Source organism: Myotis myotis, unplaced genomic scaffold (assembly GCF_014108235.1).
Source record: "Myotis myotis isolate mMyoMyo1 unplaced genomic scaffold, mMyoMyo1.p scaffold_m19_p_18, whole genome shotgun sequence".
Taxonomy (NCBI): domain Eukaryota; kingdom Metazoa; phylum Chordata; class Mammalia; order Chiroptera; family Vespertilionidae; genus Myotis; species Myotis myotis.
The window spans coordinates 2,579,160-2,591,347 of NW_023416322.1; the positions used below are offsets into that span (position 1 = coordinate 2,579,160).

Consider the following 12,188-nt stretch of genomic DNA (forward strand, 5'->3'; position numbering starts at 1 on the left):
GAAATGAATGAAACTAAAAAAAAAAAAGACCGTACCCTTTTATGTAATGATGTTCACTTTGAATTTATATTAGTTCACACAAACACTCCATCCATGCTTTTGTTCCGGCCTCCGGTCCAGTTTAAGAACCCATTGTGGCCCTCGAGTCAAAAAGTTTGCGCACCCCTGACATACACCCATGTCTAAAGCTTGTGTTAGAAAAGTGAGGCACAATTTAGATGTCCGTTGGTGGAGGAGTAGTGGGCTTCCTTCATATGAGGAATACTATGCAGCTCTGAAAAAGGAGAGGTTCCTGTCTGTACTGATGGGATGATCTTCAAGCACATGAGTGTAATGAGGTACAGTTGGCACTGCGTTAGCATCTGTGCTTGAGAAGTGTGTGCTACCCATGTAGCGATGCAGTGACCGCCTCTGCACGGATGTGCGTGGAACAGAAGATGGCTGCCAAGGAGTCAGCCAGATGGTTGGGGTAAGTTGGGATAGAGACAGACTGTATTCTGTACCTTCGCAGTGTGTGCCACAGCGGCATTGCACTCAGTGCAGCCTCATCTTGGAGATGTCCGCTGAGGAGGGAATCGTGTTTATTGAATATGTATCTTTGTTAGGCGCTGTCTGGTGTATATTAGCCTACTGTTGGTTGAAGGGCCACTAGTACTCACAGCTGACCGGACAGTAATGACCTGAGAGGTTGAGTGACCTGAGACAGGACCGCTGTGGGTGCAGTAGACGGGTCGGGCCCAGCCCTGTGTGTCAGCGGGATTCTAAAGGACCCAGGTTTCGCTTCTTAGAACTTTGAGGCAATTGGATGGTTTTCATCCATCTTGCTTTTTTTTTTTTTTTTTAATCTGTCTTGCCCAGAAGTTTAATGGGCATTTCTGTCAAACCACAAAACAGCACTTTTGCACAATTGTTATTCATTTTGAAGACCCTGGAGCACATCGCTGGATCTAGAAACTTCTTAGTCACCAAGGAAACAGCAGCCGAAGCCCAGGGCTACAGGTGAGGTGCAGATGAAGTCTTGAACAATCGGGGGAGTCTGGGGCCTGTACGCTAATTATTAAGCAGGATATTTGATGAAGTGGACACACCTATGTGTCAATAGCAGATTACTGTGAGCAAACAGAAAGCACCATTAAAAGGAAATGACACACCCTCCTGGCATATCGCTTCTGGAAGAAGAAAAACATTGTGTGTGGACATCTGCAGACATAGACGTTGACGAAAGTGCTCCGCGGTTAGAAAAGAGAGAAACGCACCCGCTAAACAATGACAGTCTATTCGTTCCTGGGGCTCCAGTAACAAGGCCGCACACTTGGAGGCTAAAACAACAGACTTACTCTCTTCTGGTTCTGGACCCCGCAGTCCAAAACCTCGGAGTTCAGCTCAGCGGCAGCGGCTCCGAAGGACGGGCCCGCTGGCCGTCTGCCCTGCTGGTGGCGTCCTTGGTGAGGGGGGGTCTCCGGCCTCTGCCTCCTCCCGCATGACCCTTCCCCGTCTCTGTGTCTCCTTGTCTGTTTCTTTAAGGACACCTGTCATGGGGTTTAGCCCCGCCCCCAGTCGAGGATGATTTCCTCTCGGGATCCTTTACCTGAGTTACATCTGCAGAGGCCTTTGTTCAAAGTGAGGTCCCATTCGGAGGTCCTGGGGGTTAGGGCTTGTTCGTCTCTTCTAGGGCCACAGTTTAGCCCATGACAGTCTGTTATTTGGCCCCCAAATTTATGTCTGCCCCATGAGCAAAATACATCCTCTCCGTATCGATTCCTTATTAACAGTGGTGTGTGGGAGGCCGAATTTCAGCAAAGACAGATTTGCAGAAGGTCATTCATCATTTTTTTTTAAACATCAATCTTTGGAGGGAATTGTAGATTCACATACAATTGTAAGAAATAATGGAACGAACCTATGTGTCATTTACGCAGTTTCCCCAAAACACAGCCAGGGTACTGACACCGATACAGTGAAAACAGACATTGCCTCGTCGCGGAGCCCTGGTTGTCCTCTGTCGGCCCCCCTGTCTTCTCTACCCCTTCTATTCCTCATCGTCCTGGCTTTGGTTTTATATATTTATATATAGGTGTTTTTCATCCTCACCTGAGGATATGTTTTTTAGTGATTTTTTTTTTTTTTTTTTTAAGAGAGACGGGGGAAGGGAGAGAAAGAGTGCAGTGAGAGAAACGTTGATGTGAGAGAAACATTGACCGGCTGCCTCCCTGAAGGTGCCCAGGATGAGCTCCAAACACATTTCTTCCGTTTTCACTTGAATTTCCCTGAAGGCTAGTGATCTCATCTTCTCATGGTTGCCGCCTGTGTCCCTTGGGTGAAGTGCCTCTTCTTGGCTGTTGCTCTAGTTCTGATACGCTGTTTGTCTTTTTACTGCCGCGTTTGAAATTCTTTACATATTTTGGAGCAGCAGTCCCTGGTGTGACGGGCGCTGGGGAGCGTTTCCTCCCGGCCTGCCTCCTCGGGGGCAAGCGTCTCACTGGGTTTACTGCTGATGAAGCGCCGTGTCCCCACGTCCCCCGTGCGGATTGTGCTTTTGGTGTCAGTGCTACAAAAATCTTCGCCAAACACTAGACCCTGAAGACCTGCTTCGAGGTTTTTCTTCAAAGGTTTTGTAGTTTTGTTTTACATAAGCCCGTGTTCCCTTTGGAGTTGATTTCTCTGGAAGGTGAGAGGTTGAGCTCAAGCTCACTTCTTGGCCCCTGGATGGCTAGTTGCTCCAGCTTCATTTCTGGGAAAGGCCATCGTCCTCCCTCCCTCCCTCCCTCCTTCTCTCCCTCCCTCCCTCCTTCTCTCCCTCCTTCCCTCCTTCCCTCCCTCCTTCCCTCCCTCCTTCTCTCCTTCCCTTCCTCCTTCTCTCCTTCCCTCCCTCCTTCCCTCCCTCCCTCCCTCCCTCCCTTCCTTCTTCTCTCCCTCCCTCCCTCCCGGAGTTGCACTTGCATTCTGTCACACCAGCTGCACATATCTGTGTGGGTCCAAAACAGAAGTTCAGCCTTACTCCTGGGTGCTGCTTCCGTTTCCCGGGTTAGCCAGAGACACTCACCACGTCCCCAGGATGGTTCTGTGAACTGCTTCCCACCTCAGGCGGCCCTCATCGTTCATGAGGACATTCGGTGCGCGCCGTCCTCTCCAGAGGAAGGCGGTCTGTGTTGCTTTTGTTTATTTTTTATCTCGGGGGAGTTTGGGGGTTAGAGAGCGCTGGTGAATGATGGGAGGGAGCCACTCGAGGAGACCGAGTCTGCTGATAGAGGAGCTGAGGCCCTTTCCGCAGATGCTGGAGGGAAAGCGGTAACTGCGTTTTGAGGGGCAGGAGAAGGGAAGTGTGTACTCAGTGCGCGCTTGGTTCCCTCCCCCACTGCTCTAGTTAGACGGTGCTGGGGAGCCCTGGGGAGGAAATTATAAAAACCTCTTAACCAGGTCGTCGGGCTTCCGGCTTGCAATCTGGTTAAGGATCGCTGGACAGGCAGTGTAACTCCGTCTGCGTGAGAGCAAAGCCCTGCTGAGCTGCCCCGTCCACACTCAGTGGCCATCGTGGTGGCCCTCGACGTGGGGAGGCTGAGCAGAGGGTCCACGGCACCCGTGCTCTCCTTCATCCTTTCTGTGTTAAACGCAGGGAAATCAGCGTCCTTCTGGTGCCTCGCCACGGGCCTTTGGTCGTGGCCGTCCTTCCTGTAACAGACACGCTGTCCTTGCTCCGGGGCGAGGCTGAGGCAGGTGGTGGCTTGTGGTGTGCCGCGGCCACGGGGTCTCTTCCTGGGACAGAGCACTCAGTTTTCTGGGCCCTCCCATGGGCCTGCCTCCGGACCCTCAGTGAAAGGGGCAGGGAATAGACCCCCTCGTGCACCCACTGCCTCATGCAGCAAGGAAGGGCCTCCAGCAAGCCCTCTGTGCTTCCACCTTCAGAGAGGGCCTCACAGCAGCAAGTTCAGCACAGCCGGCCCTCCGCCTCGGTGTGGTCAGAGAGCGTGTGTGTGTGCATGCATGTGTGTGTGTGTGTGGTGCTCTCTGTGTCTGTCCTCTGAGGAACAGAGAAGCATCCACAGATTCCGCACTCAGGCTCAGAATCAGAGTCGGGAGGCGGAGATCCGTGTTTTGCACGGATTGATTTTAATCTGGATTAAACCACGTCACCTCCAGCGCGAGCAGCCCTGCCCTGTGCTGCCGTGACTTGGTGGTAGCTGTCAGCCAGGCTGTGCACGTGCCTTGAGCTTGGCCTCCCAAGAGGAGTGCGGACAATCCCCCTGCCCTCCCCCCCCCCCCCCTCCGGCACACACACCTTTTGGTTGTTTAAGATGATGCAGAACTACCGCAATTTTCATTTGGGACGATTTGTCCCCAGCTTCCCCTGCCGCCACGGCCCGCGTCGGTTAGAGGGTGGCAGTCAGTGTTGGAGCCGGGCCCTTCTGCTTCCACACTGACTCACCGCCTGTGACCTTGGTCGGTGTCACTGTAAGTCGTCGGTGTTGGAGGGCAGGGACACTGTGCCGGCTTTCTGAAAGGGCTTCTCTCCAGTTGCTGCCCCACCGGCCAGGACCTGTGTGTGGGTCCAGGGCGAGGTTTTCTTGCTCATTTCTGCTCCCAACAGCTGCACGGGTCACCTGTGCCCATGGACTCAGCGACCATTTCCTACCAGAGAACCAGTTGGAGGGTCAGAAGTGACCCAGCTGCCTGCTCTTTCCCTAGTGAAGCATTTACCAGAGAAGGAACGTCTAGAGAAGCCAGCAGCCTGTGCTCTGCGGAGCCCGCCTGTGCTTGTGCCCGCAGCTCCTGTGTGCCATGGTTGGCCCTCGCGTGTGTGCAGGGCCACGGGGCACCAGGAAGAGAAGAGGTGCCTGTCCCGTGACAGCGTGGCGAGGCAGGGTGTGTGGTTCAGAGCATGTGACGCCTTTGCGGCCGGCTCAGCGGCTTTCTGGCTGAGTGGTGGTGGGCAGGCCACGCCGTCTACCTGTCTGCCCGTGGACATAAAGTGGACACATCAGAACCGCCTCCCAGAGTTGGATTGAAGATTAAATACGGGTGCGTGTAACGTCCCCGGCACGTGCTCGCTCTGTGTGTCAGCTGCTCACTGCCCCTCAGCTGACTGACCCGGTGAACTTCGTGACCGAAGGGACAGAGCCGAACGTGTAATTGTAGGAACCGGAAGTGAGCGTCTGCTCCTGGGACCGGGAGCTCGATGAGATTGGCAGTTCACGGAAAAGTCCTGGGAACGTGCGTATGTCGCTGACTGTTGATCGACCAGCGTTTTTCTCGTGAAGTCTGATCGCTGGGGTTGTCTGGGCTGGACCCCCTGACTTGGCACCAGCGCAGGGATCGGGGAGTAAGAGCCTTTGTAGGGGGAAGTTTTCACTGAGTTCTTTTTGTAATATCTGGGTTTCCTCTGTGGAGAGCTTGGCCTGCAGCACAAGGTGCTGAAAGGCGGGAGAAAGTTCCTCTGTTCTGACATGTCCTGGTGGATACATGCGGTCTGGCAGGTGGCAGAGCGGTGCCCAGTGGTCTGGGGCTATTGGTCCAGGCGACGGCTCCTCATCCCTACCTTTTAAAACTCACCTGGAAGTGACTTGGCTGCTGAGATGGCTGTGGCCCCTGCGATGAATAAGGAGCCTCTTGGCCCAGGACATGAATGACTATTACCCCAAGCTTCGAGAGAACGTTTACAGCGAGGTGTACTGGTTATGTGGGTGTTGACATCAGTTTCAGGATCATTTCCCTCCAAAGGGATAGAAACCCTCAAATAACAGGGTGTAAACAAGATAATGTCTCATTCTTCATTCCTCTCTCAGTTCTATGGTCATTTGAGTCTGGGGCTCCTTCATCTTGCTGCTTCCCTACCCTTCGTTAGTGTGACACTGATGCTGCAAAGTGGCTGCTTGAGCTCCGGCCATCAAGTCTTCATTCCAGCCAACAGGAAGGAGAATCAAGAGGGTACCCTTAATCTTTAAGCAAATTCCGGAAGCTGCCACTTCACACGCCTGCTTCTCTAATTCGCCAGAACTTAGCACGGGCACAGCAAGCTGCAAAGGAGCTTGGGAAATGCAGTCACATGTCCCGCTACCATTCAGGCACTGAGATAGGGTGCACAGCCAGCTGGGTCTGCCCACGTCGTTACATACTTTAGGATGGAATCAAGGCTGATGCTGAGAATGAGGAGGGCAAACTGCATTTTTAAAATTCTGAAGAAGAAAAGAGGACTGCTGAGGTTCATGTTTGAGTGAGCCCGCAGGTGCCAAACCCTGCCAGGCTCTGGGAATAAAGCTGAGTCCCGATTGCCGATTGGTCTCTGTGCTCCAGCAGCTGCAGGTGACTGGATTGACCTGTGGCTGCTTTTTGGCCATTCATTCGTGTGTGTGTGGTATGGCCATTGTATTGTAGCTAGGAGAACCCACTCAGCAATGCATGGTTTCTGGGGCCATTTGGGACCCCAAGACTGGATGCCAGGATATTCCCAGGAGGCAATGTGTGGCACCTCCCATCGCTGCTCAGTCAGCTGGTTTGACTGGGAATCGACTTCGCAGGTTGGAGCTTTGTTCCGTCTCGGGCACCCAGGGCCAACGACTGGCGCTTGTGCCTCTAAGTTTGAGCTTTGGAACTGTGTGGGGAGCAGCCCCTGCCCTCAGGTGCGTGCTGTCGGGTCTGGGGGCCATGCTGGACGCCACGTAAGTTAGTGGCCTCTTTCTTAACGACAGTGACGGGGAAAGAGAAATTGTCAGGAGTCATTGAGCAGAGGCAGAGGTGGGAGGGAGGGGAGCCTTCCTGGCCTTCCACACCGCTAGCTGCGGGGCTAACGGTGCATCTCCCCACCATTCTGAACCGGTGCCCACCGCCTGCCCCGCGGGGGAGGCGTCCGCGCCCCGCCTGGAGCCGCTGTGTTAGGCCTGGGCTGTGCTCTGCTCCCCTCTGACTCGGAAGCAGCTCACTCAGCAGGATGGGCCACTCGGTGGGATTCTGAAACGTCGGGCAGCAGCGGTAGGGGTGCCCTTCCGAGGGACACGCGGCCTGAGCCCCCCGGGGCTGAGCCACGCTCTCCCACCTGTCCAGCTGGGCTCGGGGGCTGGAGTGGAGGGCTGGCAAGCGGCCGCCGGAGCGCACCTGCGTTCGTGTTTTGCTTTCTTCCTTCAGCCGCCTTGGGGTGGGCAGAGGGTCTTAGAGACCCCGGAACACACTCTAGAACAGCCCGGTGGACGGTGTCGGCAGTTGGAGCCACCTCCTATGTGAGCCTCATGGAGAAACGCTGCACAGGTGGGAACCTGCGCGGACTCCACAGCTGTCCTGCTGGGCGCTGCAGCTGGAGGGCCTTGGACAAGCCGCTGACCGCTCAGCGCATTTGGGCACCGGCACCGGTGGCTCATTCTCTGAATTGCAAAGGATTCTTTGGGCCCATAGTTGCCGGCTTCTCACAGCTGGATTCTTTTGAACATAACCCCAGTTTAGCTTTCAGATACCTTGGGCAGGTGTGTGTGTGCTGTGTTTTTTCTTTTAGCTTTTGGTACACAGATCACTTGCCTGCCTTCAGTCATAGGAAGCTGTGTGAAATTTCCCACATGTGGACTTTAATGATGAAGGACAGAGCAGCACCCTATTTCTAATTCCCTCCCTTCTCCTTCCCCCGTCCCTGTTCTCTGGACGTGGAACCAGTGGATGGGGAATATCGGGCTTCGGTTCGGGAACAGTGGGAAGAAGGCGTGTTTGGTGTTAGACCTGCGGCAGCTGTGGGTCCTTAAGCAAATCATTGAACTTGATTGACTCAGTTTGTTTCCTCACTGGGAGAAAATGTCTAATAATATCTTGTTGTGGTGGAATTAAATGAGATGGTACCTTCCAAGTGCCATATAAATGAAGAAACTGCAAATCACCTTCAGGGATTCTTTCATATGATTGTTCTTTTCCTAAAGATGACCGAACTGGTCTTAACACATTGTATGCGGGAAACGTATTTATACGTTTTACGTTGACTGGTGGTAGAGCGCAGGACACGTATTAATACGTTTTTTATAGACTAGCGGTAGAATGTGGGTAACGTATAAATACGTTTATTTTTATACTTTTTTGGGTAACGTATAAATACGTTTATTTTTATACTTTTTATTGCTCTAAAGGGATGCTAACATGCAGATATATGAATTCCAAAGGACAAAATTTGGGTCTCTAACACATACAATGGTGAATTATGTATGTGCTTCCAGGTATAACGGTAATCAATCTATTCAACTGCAAAAATGGCCCGCGCCACCTGTTAGCGCGCGATAAAAACTACCCGCAAACAATGTGTTAACTTTGTATTCAGATTGCAGCCCATAGTGCTAGCTGGCTTATCACCCCTTCCCCCAATGCCCCCCTTTAGATAGGATGTCAGAGGGGCAGGGGCAGAATATATTCTGGATACACCATTGCGCTGCATACAGAGATATGCAAAACAGACATGCAGAACAGCTCCGGCTCCCACTGGAAGGGCAGGTCACCCGGGAGCTGGGTATGGATCTGGCTGCTTGGGTGGGAACCCTGGCTCCTCTGCCACTTGCCTTGGGCAAGTCATTTAACCTCTCTCCCCCTCAGTCTTCACCATCAGAAGAGTGGGTATAATAATCCTTTCCGTCACGGATTTTTGTGCACCGGGCCTCTAGTACATAAATTTCCGTCGTTCAGTGTACATTTCAGGAGCGTTAGGCGCATTCACATTGTTGAGCAGTGGATCCCCAGAACTTAGAACTTGACTGCGTGAAACTGAAACCGTGCCCATTAAACATCGCTCCCTTACCCCACCCCGGGCCCAGGCGCCCTCGCGCTGCGTTCCCCTCTGTGGCTGTGGCTGTGGCTGCTCCCACAGCTCACGTAAGTGGGACCATCTGGTGTTTGTCTTGTGACTGTAACTATTTGCAGTCTTGGCCCACCCTGAAGTTGCTTGCTCTCTCCTTTTTGGCTTCCTGTAAGCTTGTAATTGCCTGCTTAAACCTTAATGAATTATTTCTCTTAAGGGAACAGGACCCTCGAAGCGCCATTTCATCCCTTTGAGGAGGACACAGAGGGAAAGTGAAGGAGGCGTGGTGGGGGGGGGAGGGTGGAGCCTGGCGGCTCCCTTCCCCCCATTCTGTGAAAATGCAAATGTGACAGCAGGGGAGAGAAGCGTGTAAGAGTCTGGGTGCCTGCTGCCCCAGGTCAACAGGCTCTATGTTTTTCTGGCCCATTTTATTTATTTTTTATTTTTTTTAAAATATATTTTTATTGATTCTCCACAGAGAGGAAGGGAGAGGGATAGAGAGTTAGAAACATCGATCAGCTGCCTCCTGCACACCCGCTACTGAGGATGTGCCCGCAACCAAGGTACATGCCCTTGACTGGAATCGAACCTGGGACCCTTCAGTCCGCAGGCAGATGCTCTATCCACTGAGCCACACCGGGCAGGGCTTCTGGCCCATTTCAAACAACGCCTGTAGGTTCGACTTCGTTTGGGATTGGCTTCCCCAAGTTGCTGTGGGTTTGGGGATGTTCCGGTCCCAGGTCACTCGGCTCCACGGGCCTGAGCTCGCTGTGAGGGTGAAGGGGGCTGTGGGCTAGAGCAGAAGGGACCGCAGAGACGGGATCACAGCCGCAGCCTTGGCTGTGCTGTGGGTGCGGATTCGGTCGCTATAGAGATGGGGGTGGGGGCTGAGCGATGTCTCCTGGGCGCCCATCAGCCCCTCCCTGACCGGGAGCGTCTGGCCCATCAGCACGCCACCCCCGGGCTTGCTTTCCACCCAGCTGCCCGCTTTGTGTCTACATCAGAGCACTGGCCGGGGGGAAGGACTGGTGGACACTTGCATTGGCTTTGGGAAAGGCCATGTGGAGGGGAGGCAGAAACGACCGCGCCCCCTCCCACCCCCGCACTGCGACTGGACCCCAGACTTCCTCCCAAAGCCCTGCCTGCAGAGGACGTGCGCCCCTCGCTCCGTGCGCCCCTCGCTTCGTGCGCCCCTCGCTCCGTGCTCCCCTCACTCTGTGCGCCCCTCGCTTCGTGCTCCCCTCACTCCGTGCTCCTCTCCCCTCCAGTCCTCCGTCTGTGCGAAGATCGTGCAGCTGCTGGGGCAGAACGAGGTGGACCACCACCACAAGCAGGTGGTCATCCTGAGCCAGGACAGCTTCTACCGTGTCCTCACCTCCGAGCAGAAGGCCAAGGCCCTGAAGGGCCAGTTCAACTTCGATCACCCGGGTGAGTTGAGGAGTGAAGGGGTGAAGCTAGGATGGCGGGAGCGCCTGACTTCCCTGTTTCCCGTTGGAGACGGAGGCTGCTGGGTGCCTTGCAGGGTTCTGGGGGGCTTCTCAGCCTGCATTGCATGGCTTCCTAATTCTGGCGGCATCTGTCCTGAACAAGAGCCATTCTGTGGGGGTGAGCCAGACCCAGGCGAGACCTGCATGCTGTCCTGTGTCCTCGCCTCACTGTCCTCAGCACCCGCACTGCGCGGACACGCCTGGGGGTAAAGCTCCCAGATTGGCAGGAGGAAGATGGGGGTCCAGGGGGTCTGCCTGAACAGCTTTTGCCTGGTTTTTCTGGCTCATTTTAAACAAAGCCTGTAGGTTCGACTTCATTTGGGGTTGGCTTTCCTGAAGCTCAGGTTAGCACACTGCCCCTTCGGCGGGGGGTTCTTAGTGAGAATTGGAGCTGTGGGCACGATGCCTGCCGCTCCCCCGGTCCTGGGGGCATTCCTGGCCCCGGGAGCTCTCCGGGTGACATATGCCCGCTCCCCGGCAGCCAAGCAGAGGGAAAACCCTCTTCTCAGAGCTCAGTCTCGTGCTGAGACGTGGGCTCGTGGGTTGGTAGGGCTGCCCTGTGCACGGGGCAGAAGTCACTTAAAAGGAAGGACATAACCGTCTGTTCTCCTTCAGATGCCTTTGACAATGAGCTCATCTTCAAAACCCTCAAAGAAATCATGGAGGGGAAAACCGTGCAGATCCCCGTGTACGACTTCGTCACCCATTCCCGGTGAGTGAGCGGCCCGGGGTGTCCTCTGCGCCTGGGTCCCGGCCCTGTCCTCCCTGCCGTGCCCACGGCCCCCTGGCGGGGAGGGCGGTGACAGCAGCCTGCGCGCCCCGATGAGCAGGTCGGGGTGTCACCGGCGCTTCTTGGAGCAGCTGGAACACGTCCGTTACCACCGTTACCAAAGGGGATGGTCCCTGAGGAGTCGCTGGAGCTGTCTTCTGGCCCTCCCTCCCTCCCTCTGGCCCTCCCTCCGTCCTTCCCAGGTCTGGGGAAGGGCGGGTTGTTGGAGGAAACTGAGAGCCAGGCCTCTGAAAGCCTCAGGGATGCAGGCCGAGCGCGTTCCTGCAGCCCCGCCTGCTCCTGTCCGCTCCCTTCTCCGTCCACATCAGGTGTCTCTGCCTGAGTGAAGGCTCAGGTCGGTCGGAGGAGCCCTTTGTCCCGCTGTCACCGCCTTTGCGGGGTCTCTGCTAAGTCCGAGGGAGGACCGCAGGGCCCCCCCCCCCCCCCATGGCTCTAGCTCTGGTCCCTGGGAGCCCCGCCCAGCCCGGCGCTCAGCCCGGCGCTGTGTGCAGGAAGGAGGAGACGGTGACCGTCTACCGCGCGGACGTGGTGCTCTTCGAAGGCATCCTGGCCTTCTACTCCCAGGAGGTGCGCGACCTGTTCCAGATGAAGCTCTTCGTGGACACGGACGCGGACACCCGGCTCTCCCGCAGAGGTGTGTGCGCGGCCCCCGGCCCCCGCTGCCCCAACGTTGGGTGACATCTGAGAAGGGACTAGTCCCTGGGTCGCGAAAGCTTTGTGAGCTCACGGAGATGAGCGAGGAGCTTTATTCCGGTTTCTCTGGAGAAGCGTCTGGTCAAGAGCTCTGCTCCTTGTGAGGTTCCCACGGCACCTCGGTCCAGACGGAGCTGAGGGTAGGACAGCTGGGCAGGGACCCTGCCGGCAGCGCCGGTGCCTCCTCCACAGCCTGCTTCTCTAGCCCCTTGGTTTCCAGAAAGCGCTCTAGGTCCCGTCACTGTCCAGCGGCTTCGGACAAAGCCGGTTGTCCCCGCTGCGGGCCTTACTGAGCGTGGCCTGTGTCCTGTGATCACGGAGCTCTCGTGGTCTGGGAGCAGCTGAGCCCGCAGTCAGCTCTGGGGCATCGGGCAGAGAGCGCAGGAGGCTGCGTGGAGGAGGGGCTGGGGCTCGGCTGTGGTGGGGTGGGGCGGGGGCCACCCACAGACGCACACGCACACGCGTG

The 12,188-nt window shown here is 55.6% G+C and overlaps 1 protein-coding gene across 4 annotated transcripts in view; it reads left to right on the top strand.

Annotated features, from left to right (window-relative positions):
* Positions 1-12,188, top strand: part of UCK2 (uridine-cytidine kinase 2) — a 49,026-nt gene that overhangs the window by 26,565 nt on the left and 10,273 nt on the right. For 2 of the 4 annotated variants that reach the window (XM_036342581.1, XM_036342580.1), the window contains exons 2-4: positions 10,021-10,180; positions 10,855-10,951; positions 11,521-11,663. In XM_036342581.1, coding sequence (XP_036198474.1) covers positions 10,021-10,180; positions 10,855-10,951; positions 11,521-11,663 — 400 coding nt within the window. Of the gene's footprint in view, positions 1-10,020; positions 10,181-10,854; positions 10,952-11,465; positions 11,664-12,188 lie in introns of all 4 variants that reach the window. The other 2 variants (XM_036342579.1, XM_036342583.1) reach the window with 2 other exon arrangements.